This window comes from Rhinoraja longicauda, chromosome 1 (genome assembly GCF_053455715.1).
Source record: "Rhinoraja longicauda isolate Sanriku21f chromosome 1, sRhiLon1.1, whole genome shotgun sequence".
Taxonomy (NCBI): domain Eukaryota; kingdom Metazoa; phylum Chordata; class Chondrichthyes; order Rajiformes; family Arhynchobatidae; genus Rhinoraja; species Rhinoraja longicauda.
Genome location: NC_135953.1, coordinates 54,961,495 through 54,979,159, shown reverse-complemented (window position 1 = coordinate 54,979,159; position 17,665 = coordinate 54,961,495). Strand labels below are relative to the sequence as shown.

At 37.9% G+C, this 17,665-nt stretch overlaps 1 protein-coding gene across 8 annotated transcripts in view; it reads left to right on the top strand.

The window, feature by feature from the left end:
* fat1a (FAT atypical cadherin 1a) overlaps positions 1 to 17,665 on the top strand; it is a 185,649-nt gene that overhangs the window by 111,363 nt on the left and 56,621 nt on the right. For 4 of the 8 annotated variants that reach the window (XM_078397670.1, XM_078397651.1, XM_078397641.1 and 1 more), the window contains exons 6-10: positions 986 to 1,196; positions 2,708 to 2,776; positions 9,107 to 9,246; positions 13,051 to 13,326; positions 15,140 to 15,350. In XM_078397670.1, coding sequence (XP_078253796.1) covers positions 986 to 1,196; positions 2,708 to 2,776; positions 9,107 to 9,246; positions 13,051 to 13,326; positions 15,140 to 15,350 — 907 coding nt within the window. The remainder of the gene's footprint in view (positions 1 to 985; positions 1,197 to 2,707; positions 2,777 to 9,106; positions 9,247 to 13,050; positions 13,327 to 15,139; positions 15,351 to 17,665) is intronic. The other 4 variants (XM_078397687.1, XM_078397679.1, XM_078397661.1 and 1 more) reach the window with 1 other exon arrangement.

Below are 17,665 nucleotides of genomic sequence, written 5' to 3'. Positions count from 1 at the left end.
AACACCTAACCTCCAATTCACCTCAAACATTCATATTGCATTGTACAGGGTTGGAAGACCTGATTAAATCTTTAATACAGAGAGATGTGAGGTCTTGCATTTTGGGACGTCTAACAAGGGACCTAAACAGTGCATGGTAGGCCTCTGGAGAGTGTCATAGAGCAGAGGGATCTATGAGTGCAGGTGCATGGCCCCTTGAAGGTCGAGTCGCAGGAAGATAAGGTGGTCAAAAAGGCTTTTGGCACATTGACCTTCATCAGTCAGAGTACTGAGTATAGAAGTTGAGAGGACATGTTGCAGTTGTATAAGACGTTGGTGAGACCACATTTAGAATATTGTGTTCAGTTCTGGGCACCATGTTGTAAGAAATATATTGTCAAGCTTGAAAGGGTTCAGAGAAGATTTACGAGGATGTTGCCAGGACTAGAGGGTGTGAGCTTTCGGGAATGGTTGAGTAGGCTGGACCTCTATTCCTTGGAGCGCAGGAGGATGAGGGATGATCTTATAGAGGTGTATCAAATAATGAGAGGAATAGATCGGGTAGATGCACAGAATCTCTTGCCCAGAATAGAACAATCGAGGACCAGAGGACATAGGTTCAAGGTGAAGGGGAAAAGATTTAATAGAAATCTGAGGGGTAATCTTTTCACACAAAGGGTGGTGGATATATGGAACAAGCTGCCAGAGGAGGTAGTTGAGGTTGGGACTATCCCAACGTTTAAGAAACAATTACACGGGTGCATAGATAGGACAGGTTTGGTGGGATATGGACCAAGCGCAGGCAGGTGGAACTAGTGTAGCTGGGACATGTTGGCCGGTGTGGGCAAGTTGGGCTGAAGAGCCAATTTCCACACTGTATTACTCTACTCTATGACTCTAAGACTAAGATGAACAGATCTGTGTTGGGAGGTCTTCACCAATGGTTCTGCACAATTCTGTTATAGGCAATATAAGGCATTTTGCTAAGATTTACGTCTTTTGACAGATAAAAGTTGTGGATAACGGACGTCCTCAGAAATCGGCTACAGCTCGGCTGCACGTTGAGTGGATCGTGAAACCTGAGCCACCTTCCATACCATGGCATTTTGAAGAACCTTTGTTTTCCTTTAGCATCATGGAGAATGATCCAATTACTCATATGGTGGGAGTCATTGCAGTTGAACCACTTCGCACTACCCTCTGGTTTGATATCACTGGTAAGGAATATGATGGACCTCTCACATTTGTAGTCATTTTGATATGAAAAGTTTTTCCTCTAAATTGCAATATTAGTTAATTTGGGTGCAGATTTTTTTTGTTTTTGTTTTTGTTTTTCTTTTTATGTTTTTTCTCTCATCGATTTTTGAATTTGGGAAATTCTCCAAGTACTTGCCCAGTTTCTGGAAAATAAACCTCAGAAATCATCTCAACTTAATTTCATATTGGAAAAGTTTAGAAGGATATGGCCTAAATGCGAGCAGGTGGGAGTAGTGTAGATAGGGCATCTTGGTCGGCAGGGACAAGTTAGGCCAAAAGACCTGTTCTCTGCTTTCTATATCTATGACTTTATGGATTGTTTATGCTAAGTCTATATGCCATGGAAATCTGTGAAAAAAAAGACTATTTTCATTTTGTGGCCTATTTTCCAAAGACCAAAGACACCCATTGGTCATTTACTATTCAGAGATGAAAACTGACCTTGGTAGAAAACGGACCTATCTCCCTGACTGGTCTTACTACCTGCAAGATGCACGGATTATATGTGCCATACCATTAACTAAATCTGACCCATGAAACATATCACCATTTTGTTTTTTCCCCAATATTCCAACATCCACAGTTTTTTTTTGTCTACATCAATTGACCTTCCTTGACTCAGTGCTAAGAGAAACAATATGAGTCATTGATATATATATTTTTTTAATCCTACGGTGATTTTCTTGAATCCGATTGATCATTCTATATTTAGAAACGTGTGAATAATTGAATTGAACATAATTTTTGTACCATATCCATCTATGTCTGACTGTAAATTGGAGGTAATTTCAAAAATGGACATTACGTCTATTGCTTACATATAATTTAGACATTCTGTTTACAAAATGAAATTATAATACTACCAACCATGGAAATTTTATCATTTGACACTTGAAAGTCAGATTTATAATTGTAGTTTATGATCTTACTTCAAAAAAATTAAAGAAAACCACCATCTGAGAGATGTATAATAATTGAGATTATATTAATTCCGATTTTTTTGCATTTAATACATGATCTAAGTATTTAAATTCTTTTTTGTGATGGTTGATTATAATTGGAAAAGGGGCCGAGACAGTGTTCAATGCATGCATGTGCATGCTAATCTGTGTAAATTACAGTTTGCACAAAAACTGGAAAATGAGTGGTGATTATTCGATCTGCACTCCTGGTGGGGAACAGCATTTAAAAGAGAGTGTATCTTGGGGGGGTCACAGATGCTTGGCCTCGATTATTCCATCTATTAATCTTGTTGGACAATAAAATCATAGAAACTAGTCTTCATGTTCTCCATGGATGCTGCTTTCCATCAGGAGGACAGGATTACACAAGTGTTTACTAGATTTTTTTATTATTTTGCCTCTTGTTATGTATTTCCTTTTTATCCAGATTCTAATGAACTAATCGCATTTCTTTTCTTTTCTATCCTTGCTGCCTTTTCTGTCTTCGACTGTATTTCTGGCTCTGCAAGGTGACAAACAAACTAGAGAAATGTTTTATATCTTTCAGATGGCTTGTGACATGAACTGTACAGCAGAAGGTATCTGCTGCCATCTCATAATTATACTTTGGTACTGCATTATGCGATCTACTAATTAGATTACGATTGAAATTTTATAACTGCTTTTATAAACGAGAAAAATATGTTGCCCAAATGATTTGTGCTCTTGTTTGAAAGTTGGCACTTTTAGCTCAATTTATGGTGTAACTAGTTCCATAAAATACTGATATATTGTCTAATTGAACAGATTTGTTCTTTCTATGTGTATCTCAATCACTCTGTGTATATTAAAATTTTCACCTGCATGCACCATTTATTAACTTTAATTATAGCTTCCAGTTCCACATTTATAATGGAAAATGCTAATGGTAGCTTGTCGGACTGCATTTCCCTTCTCACTAGATCACTAAAGCCTCACAACAGGTTGAAGGGTGTGATTATAATGTATCAACTTTACATAGGCACACAATTATAAATGTGGGTACAGAAATTTAAAGGTGATAGTATAATGACGACATGAATAACTTTAAAACTGAGTGAATTATACTCGCACTCTATAATTCTGTTATTACATTGAACATCATTTGAATAATTCTTAATTTTTATTGAAGTTATTCAATAATTATTCAGGTGTAGTGTTGTGTAGTGTATATGTATGAACTACTCTATATATCGGATAAACTAACAGTTTTTGCAAGTAAATTTTGTTTAATTTGCTTCCATGAACATTTGCTGTTTTGCATTAATGACAAGAACAAATAATAACCAAAAGTTTTTATTTTAATCTGTTAAGTTGTAAAATTATGTTGAATCGGTAGATTTTTAAAATATTTCTGATTGGAAAGTAAGGTAAGCATGCAGTTACAATTTTGCTTATTCGGTGAAGCAGTTCCAAACTGACCGCTCCAAACTGTTTGTAACTTGGACATCAATGCAGATGGGATGGTTTGTAAGTTGCAGTGATGAAGTTGCTGATAGTGAGGATGGCTGTCAAAGTAGAACACAGAACAGTACAGGCTCTTCAGCCCACAATGTCTGTGCCTAACATGATGCCAAGGAAAAACAATCTCATCTGCCTGCACACGATTATTATCCCTCCTTTATCTCCACATCCAGGTGTCCATCTAAAAACCTCTTAACCGCCACTATCATATCTGCCTCCACTATCACCAGCAGCGTATTCCAGGCCCCACCACCCTCCGTGTGAAATTAACTTGCTCCACACATCTCCTTTAAACTTTGCTATTCTCACCTTACAGTTATGCTCTCTAGTCTTTGACATTTCCACCCTGTGATAAGGGTTCTGATCATCTACTCTATCTCTCATAATTTTGTACACTTCTATCAGGTCTCCTCTCGGCCTCAGTCACTCCAGAGAAAATAACCGAGTCTGTCCAAACTATAAATTCTGAAAAGTTCATTAAAAAAACCAATCATCTTTCTTGGCACAAAATGTATACAGTGGGATGTAGATCAATTATAAATATGGGCGGAGAAATGGAAGATAACATTAAGCAAGTATGAGGCGTTGGACTTTGGAAGGTCAAATGCAAGGGGAAAGTAAACAGTTAATGACAAAATCCTCAACAGCTTTGATGTACAAAGGGATACTGGGTTCCGTTCATAGTTTCCTGAAACCTGCAACACAAGGAGTTAGAGTGGTAAAGAAGGCATATGGTATGCTTGCCTTTATTGATATGGACACTGAGTATAACAGTCAAGAAGTAATGTTGCAGGTTTATTAAACTTGGGTTAAGTCGCATTTGGCATATTGTGCAGTTCTGGCCGCTTCATTACAGAAAAAGTGTGCAGGCTTTGGAGAGGATGCGGAAGTGCTTTACTAGAATGCTGTCTGGATTAGACAGTATTAGCTGTAAGGAGAGGCTGGACTATTTTCTTGAATTATTTTCTCTGGAGCATCGAGGTTGAGGGGAGACTTGCTAGCAGTATATGATATTATAAGTGGCATAGATAGGGTAGCCATTTAGAACCTGTTTCCCAGGTGTAACTATCAAAGACCAGAGGACATAGCTTTAAGGTCAGAGAGGGGAAGTTTAAAGGCGACGTCCAGGACAAGGCTTTTGTACAATAGGACTGGGTGCCTGGAATGGTTCTGCCAGGGGTGATGGTAGAAGCAGGTACGATAGTGGCATTTAAGAGGCTTTGTAAATGCACATGGAAATGGATGGAGTGAAGGGATTATGGATCATGAGCAGGCAGAGGAGATTATTTTAACTTGGCATTATGTTCTGCACAAGCAATGTGGGCTGAAAAGCCTATTCCTATGCAGAACTATGTTCTAACTGCTTAGATCACTACCTTTTGGTGATGTATGTTTTTAAAAATCTTATGGAATTTGCTATTGCAGATTGGGTTGATCAAACAATTAAATATAATATATTCATAAATTAATTTCTAACCATTTGGCTGATGAATTCGGTGGTAGAACTAATATGCAGTAATTTTTGTCTTAACTTAAAGCATGTACCATCAGTAAAATCGCCAGAAAACAGCTCCGTGATTAGGGAATATGTTGGTATATTTGTAGAGCAATAGAGAAATTTGTGTTACCACATTACCTTCATCTTCCTGAATGGTCCAAGGTATGCAAAGTTTGAGATAAATGGAGCAAACAGTTAAGCTCCCACAAACTGCCTTTTGGGAGAAAAAAACTGGTTAATATGTTTAATAACTAGATTCAGTCTTTGGAATTACAATTGACATTGGAGAATTTAGAACCAAATAATTCAGCATAGATCAAACCACCAGAGGAATTTTGCTCATTCCTTTTGTTGAGGGTTTAGACATTTTGTTAAATCTTGTTCTTTAGCAGCAAGACATGGCAGAGTGAACCAGAAACTATCAGGAGTAAAAGTTCAACATTATTAAGTCCCATCTACAAGTAGTAAAATTTATCTCCAGATAAATGCAGTGAAAATAATCCTAATTGGTTTTTGCATTTAAAACAGCAATATTTGGTCATTTTAATAAATTAAAATACTTAATGTTATGCAAATCACCCAGTATAATTTTAAAATGACATGCAAATATTTTGCCACAAAGGCAATATAACTTTGTATTTAAAGAAATGTATGCTGTTTTATTGCTGCTTGATTAATAAAATGCATTTTAAGTGTTTTTTGTGGATATTTGAAATTAAACTAGTCTCTTAAATTTAGATAGCTCGGGTAATCTAATTGAAATGTTGAAAATGATGGTATTTATCGGGATAGGTGCAACAGAGGGGAAGGTCCCAGACACTCAGGCAATTCAGAGGTACAAGAGGAAGTCATTTTCACCTGGAAGATCTCACTTCTCAAAATATGGTAGATTTTGGGTCAATGAACATGATTGAGATTAGGATTCATTAGGGTTGGCTGTGGGCAAGATGATTTGCAAATAGCGCTGGGGTACCCATAACCCATGATCTAATTGAATGGTTTGTAGGCTAATTGGCTTGGTATAATTGTGAATTGTCCCTACTGTATGAAGGATCATGATAGCGTGCGGGGATTGCTCGTCAGCCCGGCTCGGTGTGCCAAAGGGCCTGTTTCCACTTTGTATCTCTAAACTTAACTGAACTAATTGAATGGCAGAAAAAATGCCCTGATTTGTTCCCATGTAACTTGACATTGCAACATGATTTCCGAGAATGTTGCATGGTTCTAAAATATATAGCCAAAATCTCTTAAAATGACTGGAATTTGGAATATTCTTCTCTAAAGATGTATTCTGTAACAATGTGTTTTTCTAAAGTTTTAACAAGGCATCAGTGAGCAGGAAACATTTAGCTAAGAATGAACTTAATAAATGTGTGTTTAGTTTCTGACATTTGAGAATTGATTTAGTCTGCCCTACAGTGGCAGTCTTTCAATTATGCTGAAGGTTCGTTGAGTTGTCAGCAAAAAACTGCAAAGGCAGAGAGAAATCTCAAAGAATTGCTAAATCATTTGTAATCATGGAGGTTAAAGGAGAAAGAGTACTTTTAGGCATGCGACACGGTTCCTTGTAATCATTGAAAATGTGAAGAAAATGTTATAGCAATGTATGCTAAGAACCCATCATGCCCTCAGTTTTTAATTTATGAGTTATGGTTTTGATCTCTTAACACCAAAACTGCTAATGGCAATATTTATAATGAACTCTACAGTGCCCTCCATAATGTTTGGGACAAAAACCCATCCTTTATTTATTTGCCACTGTACTCCACAATGTGAGATTTGTAATAGAAAAAAATTGCACGTGGTTAAAGTGCACATTGTCAGATTTTATTAAAGACCATTTTTATACATTTTGGTTTCACCATGTAGAAATTACAGCTGTGTTTATACATAGTCCTCCCATTTCAGGGCACCATAATGTTTGGGACACATGGCTTCACAGGTGTTTGCAATTGCTCAGATGTGTTTAATTGCAAGAGAGCTCTCAGCACCTAGTCTTTCCTCCAGTCTTGCATGAGGACCAAAGTTGTGCCAATGAAAGTCAGAGAAGCCATTATGAGACTGAGAAACAAGAATAAAACTGTTAGAGACATCAGCCAAACCTCAGGCTTACCAATATCAACTGTTTGGAACATCATTAAGAAGAAAGAGAGCACTGGTGAGCTTACTCATCGCAAAGGGACTGGCAGGCCAAGGAAGACCTCCACAGCTGATGACAGAAGAATTCTCTCTATAATGAAGAAAAATCTTCTAACACCTGTTCAACAGATCAGAAACATTGATCAGGAGTCAAGTGTGGATTTGTCAATGACCACTGTCCACAGAAGACTTCATGAACAGAAATACAGAGGCTACACTGCAAGATGCAAACCACTGGTTAGCTGCAAAAATAGGATGGCCAGGTTACAGTTTGCTAAGAAGTACTTAAAAGAGCAACCATAGTTCTGGAAAAAGGCCTTGTGGGCAGATGAGATGAAGATTAACTTATATCAGAGTGGTGACAAGGGCAAAGTATGGAGGAGAGAAAGAACTGTCCAAGATCCAAAGCATTCCACGTCATCTGTGAAACACGGTTGTGGGGGTGTTATGGCCTGGGCATATATGGCTGCTGAAGGTACTGGCTCACTTATCTTCATTAATGACACAACTGCTGATGGTAGCAGCATAATGAATTTTGAAGTGTATAGACACATCCTATCTGCTCAAGTTCAAACAAATGCTACAAAACTCATAGTATAAGAAAATAACTGCAGATGCTGGTACAAATCGATTTATTCAAAAAATGCTGGAGTAACTCAGCAGGTCAGGCAGCATCTCGGGAGAGAAGGAATGGGTGACGTTTCGGGTCGAGACCCTTCTTCAGACTCATTGTCCGGCGGATCATTCTACAGCAAGACAATGATCCCAAACATACTGCTAAAGCAACAAAGGAGTTTTTCAAAGCTAAAAAATGGTCAATTCTTGAGTGACCAAGTCAATCACCCGATCTGAATCCAATTGAGCATGCCTTTTATATGTTGAAGAGAAAACTGAAGGGGACTAGCCCCCAAAATAAGCAAAATCTAAAGATGGCTGCAATACAGGCCTGGGAGAGCATCACCAGAGAAGAACCCAGGAACTGGTGATGTCCATGAATCGCAGACTTCAAGGGAGGGGGGGGAGGGGGGGAGGGGGGGAGACGACGACTGTGTATAAACACTGCTGTAATTTCTGCATGGGGGAAACCAAAATATATAAAAATTGCCTTTATTAAAATCTGACAATGTGCATTTTAACCACATGTGATTTTTTTTCTTATTACAAATCTCAAATTGTAGAGTACAGAGGCAAATAAATAAATGATGGGTCTTTGTCCCAAACATTATGGAGGGCACTGTGTATGTAAATATTTTAATGAATGAAGTCAATTTTTGGATGGATCAAGTGATCTGAAATAACCTGCAATAGTTATTGAAAGAATCAGAATGCTAAATACTATGTTTATAGATAACAGTAACATTTCCAGTTCCAGGAACTTGTGTCACTCTCTGAATCCAGGCACAATCCCCTTTCCCACTCCAATTGCACACCAACTAAGAAAAAAATCCACTTTTGTCCTTCAGTGTGATGTCACACTACCTTAAGAAACATTTCCTTTTTATTGTAGTGAGTGTAGTTCTGGCACATAAACAGCACTCGTCAAATCATGCAACCTCCCATTTATTAAACAAAAAGAACAAAAATCATATCAACAAAAATATTGGGGAAGAATGGTGGGGTGGGATTTCTTTTGTGTCAGTTTCATTTTTCTGCAACTGTTACATTTGATGAGATTTGCCTTTTACTTATTCAGTGAAATGAGATCACTATTTTTTTCATTTACTTTTCATCTGAAAGTTGAGCAAAATCAGCATTTTATATATCTGCCTTTTCAATTTCCAAAACTCAGGTGGCAATTATGACAGCCGATTTGATGTGGACAAAGGTAGTGGAACCATTATCGTTGCCAGACCACTTGATGCCGAACAGAAATCAAATTACAATTTGACAGTGGAGGCAACAGATGGGACAATGTCCATTAGCACTCAGGTAATTGAATTACTGTTAAAGGATTTGGATTCTTGAAAGAACATTTGCTTTGTCTCATTTGGGACAGGAATTTTATTTTGTAGATGTTAATATATTGCCATATAACATCTTAATCATTGAATTACTTTCTGTTGTAAGATTAGCTGCATTTTTCTATGTAAGATATGAATTTGTGTCATGCAGTTTGAATATTATCAATAGCTTCTCTATTCATATCAGACTGCTGCTTTTGTAATTTTGAATGATCCAAGTATGATTTGTTTTTAGGAAGGAACTACAGATGCTGGTTTACACCGAAGATTGACACAAAATGCTGGAGTAACTCAGCGGGACAGGCAGCATCTCTGGATAGATGGAATGGGTGACATTTCGGGTCAAGACCCTTCTTCAGGCTGAGATACCAAGAAGGGTCTCTACCTGAAACGTTACCCATTCCTTCTATCCAGAGATGCTGCCTGTCCCGCTGAGGTACTCCAGCATTCTGTGTCTATGATTTTTTTTTTCCGTTGACATCATAGCTATAATTGTTTTGTACAGTAAAATCAGATGTGTGGGTTTCGTCTCGTTACTGAGTTCCATGTGATTGTTTCTTTTGCAAGGGAGCTTTGCAAGGTGCATATTGGCAATCTAATTTTTTTTAAAAAGTCTAATTTCATTCATTCTTTCCCAAATCTTTTGCCGCATAATTTTTCAAATGAGAACTTGAAAATACCTACAAAATAACGGCAAATATAATATCAAGGATAAAAAAAAAGAAATATTACTTATGATGTGAAATTTCTGCAGCACTAGAATTCAATTTCAGTTCTACCAGTAAGCTGATTCTTAAGATCCATCGTAAGAGTCAAATAAGCAAATTTACAAGAAATTCAGACCTGTACGGTGGACAATTATTTTTCCCTGATTGCACTAATTCATAATTGTTTTGAGAATTTGTTTATTTTTGCAAGATTTCCAATAGGTTCCTACAGCAAAGAAGCATTAGGAAAGCAGTGAGCAATCTGCACACTTCAAAAGACGATGCTGTGATTTAATACGTTATCTTACTGTGTTTCTATAAATGCACTTGGTGGACATCACTGCGCAAGCTTTTCAGGAAGGCTTTTGAACAGTCCGATGTCCGATTCACAAATGTGATAGAACATTTTATAGCATAGCAAGACCCTTGGGAGGGCACGGAAGAAAAGGAAAGGACTAGTGAAGCATTGGGTCAAGAATGGGCTTTTGAAACGAGAGTGGTTTCGCACAGACATTGTGGGCCAATGGGTGTGACCTTGTGCTGCACTGTTCTATGGTTCTGTTGTAATATGTAACTAGCAATGAAGAATTTCCCTAGATGTTCTCTAATCTTCTTCCTCGATTTCAGCAGAATATTAAAAGGAAATGGAGAATTGTCACACATTTTTGATTGAGTTACGGATGAAACTATGGCAGGGATATTAATGAACCATTCATGAAAATGACTTGAAATTGAAAGACGTGCACCTCGCACTGATTACAGTAGTTTACTTTTATGAAAGATCTTTAATAGCAAGAAAACTCAATGGAGGGCAGAAACTACATTTGAGACTTACAAAAGCAAGACATTTTGGGTTTAAAAGGTAGGTTTTGAGGGTCTGGTAATGATAACACTCGGAGTTTGGTGAGTAGACGTATACCTGTGAAATTGTCATCAGGCAACAATGTGAACAAGAGACCACAGCAGGAAGAATGAAAAGCAAAAAGAAAAACCTGCAAATGCTAAAAATCTGAAATAAAATTTTAAAAAATGATCGAAGCACACAGCAGATTGGGCAATGCAACAGAAAGGGAAAGAGGATTAACATTCCGAATGGTTTAGTTTAGTTTAGTTTATTGTCACCTTTACCCAGGTACAGTGAAAAGCTTTTTGTTGTCTGCTAGCCAGTCAGCAGAAAGACTATACATGATTACAGTTGAGCCTTCCACAGTGTACAAATACATGATAAGGGGATAAATGCTTGATATTAACTCTGTTTTTCTCTCCATGGATGTTGCCTGATCTGCAGAATGTTTCCAGCATTTTTTGTATTTATATATGAATCAGGCGGCACACAGCTGCAGCGGTAGAGTTGGTGCCTTACAACGTCAGGTTCCAGAGTTCGATTCCATAAGGAATTTAGAAAGTTCGACCATCGGTATTGCCTGTATAGAGTTTATACGTTCTCAACCGTGTGGGTTTCCCCTGGGTACTCCGGTTTCCTCCCACACTCCAAACAGAAGATGTACAGGTTTGTAGGTTAATTGGCTTCAGTAAAGATTGCTAATTGACCCTAGTGTGTTAGATGGTGCTAATGTATGGGGATTGCTGGTCAGCGTGGCCTCGGTGGGCCGAAGGGCCTGTTTCCACACTGTATCTCTAAACTAAACTAAAGGAAGGATTGTGGTCTGGTAGTGGCCCCCAAAAGAATAAGTAATGAAGTTGTACAAAGATTTAAATTTGGGGTTGAAAATCTAATTTTAATACTTTGGGAAAATGTGCACTAAAGTAGTCAGTAAAATTACTGGAAATGCAGCATAAGATGCAAATAATAGAATCACAGTTGAGTAGAAATTGCGAAGAATGGAACTCAGACAAAAAATCTTGAGGGATGTGATTTCCCGAATAGTTAATTGCTCAAGGTATTTTTTAATCAGAACCACCTTCTCATGTTAAGGGTCAAGATTTCTGAAACTATCTCTTCAAAAGCTCTCTCTTAGGGAAACCTTTTTCATATAAAAGAGAGACTGCAAAAAATGTGTTCACTGAGGTAGATTTCTACACATTGCAATTGTATTCTCTGTTGCTCAATTTATAGGAATCCTCCTTCAGTGATGTTGCATCTTTCGGCTCACTACCCCCACTGCCTATCCCTATATCCTCCCATGGCCCTATATTATAATATAGTGTTCCTTTATTTCTTTGCCTGTGATACTCAAGGTCTCGGCACTCTCTCATGCAGTCATGTTTTGAGATTTTCTACTCGATTTATTGCCATGCCATGTTATCCATAAGGAATGTAGAAAGTTTGCTGTCCAGTCAGCAAAAGTAAGCATTACTTGTACACTTAATAAATGAATCCATTCACAATTCACATTGACAATGGGTCATATTTAACATTATTCCAATTTTTAGACGGATGTAATATTTGTTCCTTTCAGTGGGTGGATTAGCAAGCTTTATTTATGAAGTAAGCTACAGTGAGCAGCACATCTGCCCTTGAAAGTAGGAGTCAGTGGAACAATAGCAAAGGCAAGCAAGCTGTCTCTAAAATTAACTAACATTCATGAAGCACTTGAGGGTCATCAGTTGAAATGAAGGAGTTTCTGCAGAGCAATATTTTGGATTCCCCTTGATTAATCTGTTAATCCCCTTGATTAATCTGTTAACAGGTTGCACAACCTGTTAATAGTTTTGATTATTTAAAACATTACATTTGTTCATAAATATTCTCAAGGGAAGTGGAAAACATATGAAGCTGATTTTTGTTATGGTAATCTGGTAATATGCCATTTAGGCTTTCATTTGTGGGCTTTCAAAAGAAGATTTATTTTACTTCAACATGCTGTTCTGATCTGGAAATTTTAAAACATAATTCAGCCTGTTAGAGTTTTGTAAAATATAAAAACAAACCCAAGTGTCAATGATCTATTTTCAATATAAAATAGCTATGTAATCTTGCTGCGTCACAAACAAAGCGATTAGTGGTATAGTATTGAATAATGGAACTGGTGTTGTACTATGAGTTATTGATACATTAAAGAGATATAGTGGACGTGGAATGATCAAATTCTATTTGATTTCAGGTCTATATTAAAGTAATTGATACAAATGACCATCGACCTGAGTTTTCAAAACCAGAATATGAAGTTAGTATCCCAGAAGACACACTTCCTGAAACAGTAATTCTGCAAGTTAGTGCCACAGATAAGGATGAGAAGAATAAGTTGATTTATACTCTTCAAACCAGCACTGATCCAATCAGTCTAAAAAGGTTCAGGCTGGATCCTGGAACTGGTGTTCTCTTTACAGCAGAAAGACTGGACCATGAGACAAAACATCAGCACGTACTTACTATCATGGTGAGTTTGATACTTTTGAGTGAAAATGTGTTCTGGGTGTACTTTAGTTTTCATGGCAGTCGGTGCTTTGTAATAATTTTACTAGAATGTACATTGCAACTTTTTCATCTTCCATCAATTATGTTTGACTGTAAGCATCAGGTTGACAGATGGGTTTTGGTTCTCATTAGGCTAAGGATCACAATACTGGAGACTGGAATATTTTTCCATGTCTGGAACCCATTTCTCTCATTGTGCACTCCAGATTTATGGTTCTGTCGCTGCAACATCGCGGTTACCTGTAACAGTTTTCCAAATGTGCTACTTGATGACGTTCAGATGCAATGTTTGTTCGGCGTCTTTGATCTGTGAGTGTTTGTGAAGTTTCTACAACAGAGGCACTGACATTGAACAGTAGTCCATGGTGCTGTCAGCCAGTTCTACTGCCAGTCACCAGTGCATTTAAGTATTAGCCCATTTCGTTCTAATTACTTTCCAAATAATCCGCAGCTGTAGAAATGTTTGTTCCTGAGTAAGCTGTTGCTCAAGTAGCCTTTTTAACAGAATTGCTACAGCCTAATGACAGTAGTCAGCATATTTGGCCTACGAATGTGAAATTGGTGTGAGTCCTCATCAATATTCTTCAGTAATGTGTGCTCACAGTGGACTGATTGCACTCACATGGTGTATCTTGCATGCAGCTGATGATTCATCTTGCTTTCTTAGGATTGGGGGCGGTATATTATAATTACTGATGCATAGTAAATTAAATTACATATTGTCAGAACATGTAAAATCAAGGTAGTATGTATACACTTAAGGATATGATCAAATCTTCCTTGGGGGTTATGCAGCATTGCCACTGACTCCTAGAAATCACTGTATCCAGAAACACTGTATATTTGGCAGAAAGAGCTCAGAACTCACAAACCAACTATTCTACCGAGTCCTGTCTGGAATAGTCTGAACTCATCAATCCCTGCAGAACAAGCACTAGTGGAAGGAAGTTATCCTCGATCACGAGGGACTGCAAAACAGAAGCATGTTATTTTAGGTGCCTATGCAGAATCTGTAAGCACCAACCTATGTTGCATAAACCTCTTCATAGATAATTCATAATATATCTAACTAATTGTAAGTTTGCTTGCCGTTGTCACAGCACTAATTTCTACCTGTTTCTTCCAATCGCCCGCTTCCCTTTTCTGTCACATTCTAATTTTCTTTTTTTCCCCAATAAATAAAATTGCACATTATGAGTGTTATTTGGATCTCTGAACCCCCAACCATGACCCGTAATTTCCTTTCCTGTCATGATGCAGCATACAGAACTTGCATAACCCCTCAATTTTTAATATGTTTCCCTCCGTCATCTTTTTGTGTGTACATATTTAGGTTTAGGGTTGTTATTGTCACATGTATCATGAAAAGCCTTGTTTTGCATGCTCTTCAAACATATCAAATCTACCATACATAAATACATTCAAGTCAAACTCAAGTACAATAGATAGAGCAAAGGAGAAGGTATAGATACAATATATTTCTCAGCATTGTAATGAATCAGTCCAATGTTCTTAATGGGATAAAGGTGAATGGGGTAGAGTGCTCACACTCTACCTATAAAAGCACTGTTCAGAAGCCTGATATCAGAGGAGAAGCAGTTGTTCCTGAGTCTGGTGGTGTGATCCTTTAAGCTTCTGTATCTACTGCTGGATAGAAGCATCTGACCATATCTTATTATTACTTAATATTAAGAATAAGAGTTAAGAGATGGCCAAGTGGTTGTTTTGGTACTAGAACAGTTATTCACAGATTTATTTTTCTATTTTTCTTCTAGGTTCGAGATCAAGATGTTCCCGTCAAGCGCAATTATGTGAGAGTCATTATTAATGTTGAAGACACCAATGACCATGCACCATGGTTTACCAGTTCTTCTTATACTGGTCGTGTCTTTGAATCGGCTGCAGTTGACTCGGCAGTGCTTCAGGTTATGGCATTGGACAAAGATAAGGGACAGAATGCAGAAATTACATACACAATTGAGTCGGGTAATTATTTTTCCTAGTTTGAGACTTCAATTTACTGATAATTGAGTAATATCAGGAATGTTGGTTTTATAGTAAACTGCAGATGCTTCAATCTTGAGCAAAAAAAGAAGTTGCTGGAGGAATTCAGTGGGTGAGGCAACATCTGTGCAGGGAATGCACAAGTGACATTTTAGGTCAGGACCCTTCTTCAGATTGAAGGGCCCTGACCTGAAATGTTGACACAGTGGTGTGGCGGTTGCTGCCTTACAGCGCCAGAGACCCGGGTTCGATCCTAACCTTGTGTCTTGTCTATAAGGAGTTTACACCTTCCCTTTGTGATCACATGGGTTTTCGCCGGGTGCTCAGGTTTTCTTCCAGATTCCAAATATGTGCAGGTTTATAGGTTAATTGGCTTTTGTAAATTGTCTCTAATGTGTAGGATAAAATTAGTGTACGGGTGATTATTGGCCGACATGGACTCGGTGGGCCAAAGGACCTGTTTCCACGCTGTATTCCCAAACTAAAGACTTGACTAAGACATCTGACCATTCCCACAGATACTGCCTGACCCACTGAGTTTAATACTCAGTTTTTTGCTGCGTATTGGTTTCAGTTGGCATTATCAAAAGGAAAGGACTAATATTTTTGATGCTAAACCAAAAGAATAAGAACTTTGGCACATCTGCAGAATGAAATAGAAAATAAATGATAGATAAAGGAATTTAGTGGGTGTGAATATTCTGTTAACTGCTCAGTAAAGACTAGAAGGAAAGGCTAAACCGGTAGGGAAGAAATGTGCAAATTTGGAAAAAGTCAAACTTTAAGCATGAGTGCAAGGAACATATGAGGTTTGAATGGAAACAAAATATACAAAGATTTTTTTGTTTACATTTTCGGTCGAGTGTAGGGCAGACATTCCACTCCATTGCCTCGTCGTTCAACCGCCATCCCCCTTCTCCATGATATGCCTCATCCTTCCCATGTCTGCATCAGGATACTAGAAGAATATTCGTGTTTAGATTTCACTAGTGCGCTGTGATCCCTGATGGGTATTTCCTTGTAACTTGTTGATTTTGTGTGGGAAGTTTAGGCTTGTTTCCATTAGGAAAAGAAAGCCGAGAGCTGTATAAATAATGAGATTGTTTCATGATGTATCTCATTGACACATGTTTAACCTATAGAAGCATTTTCTCTAATTTCCCAGCACTGTATTCTACACAAGAGACAGCGACAGTGGGGGTGGGAAAATATGGGGAATGTTGCATTCAGCATAACTGTAAACACATTCCTTGCATGCCTGGAGTGTCTTAGATTGCAATTTCTGCATGAATTTTGATTTTTGTGAAAGGCCAGAAGTTATTAAGTGCAAATGTCAATCAAGTAGTTTAATATTAAGTGAGAAATTCTTTTGCAATTCATTCTTTATCTTTTACAGTATAAAATGAAAAAATATGAATTCAAAGTAATTGTCCAGAGTGAAAATTATTTTTTTTTCTTTTAAGAAGAGTCTATCAACTGTAAAGTTGTGAGCTATCACTAGATTGAACATCTTGGCTTGTCTGCCACATTTGATGGCCTTCAAAAGCCTTTAAAAACGCCCTTTTATAGAATTGACAATGGTCGCTGGTCAGCGTGGTCACAGTGGGCTGAAAGGCCTACTTCCACGCTGTATCTCTAAAGTCTAAAGAAATCATGGCCTTGGAAATTGGATTGTGCAGTGTTCATTTGCAATCATGAAAAGGTTGCCGATCAGTCCATTGTGAAAAGTAGCATGTGGCTGCTTATTTCTTGAACTAGTTAAGTATTTGGCATCGGCATCTAAGTTGCATGTCTGGAAATGGCCGTTGAGTATCTAACGTATATGTTTTTGGCCCTCTGCAAAACCCCATTTTAAGTGAGGACAGTAAATGTTATTTCTGCTGCTATCGGTTTCTTCTCGCAACATTCTTAAAACTGTTAGAAGATTCCCTTGGGATGATTTTTAATTTCTGTTAATTACATTTATTGCGTGCTGTGGGAGAAATTCACACACCGCCACTCATTCTCTCCCACATTGTCTGCCAGGGCAGCCTCAGTATTCAGAGCAATTGAGGTGGGTGCATAGGGAATAGAAAACTGTGTTGTCTCTTCAACTGACACAGGAAATTAGCCACTTGGATACCTTGACATCTGAGTCAATAAGTCATCAGCATCTGGAAACTCATCCCCAATTGGTAACACTAACCATGCTGTAGAATAGCGGCAGTATATTCCACTGTTCTGAATTTTCTTCCAGCTGAGGCAACAGCATGATTTTCAGAAGCAGAGCACTCTGTGTTAGTGTGCTAAAACTACTG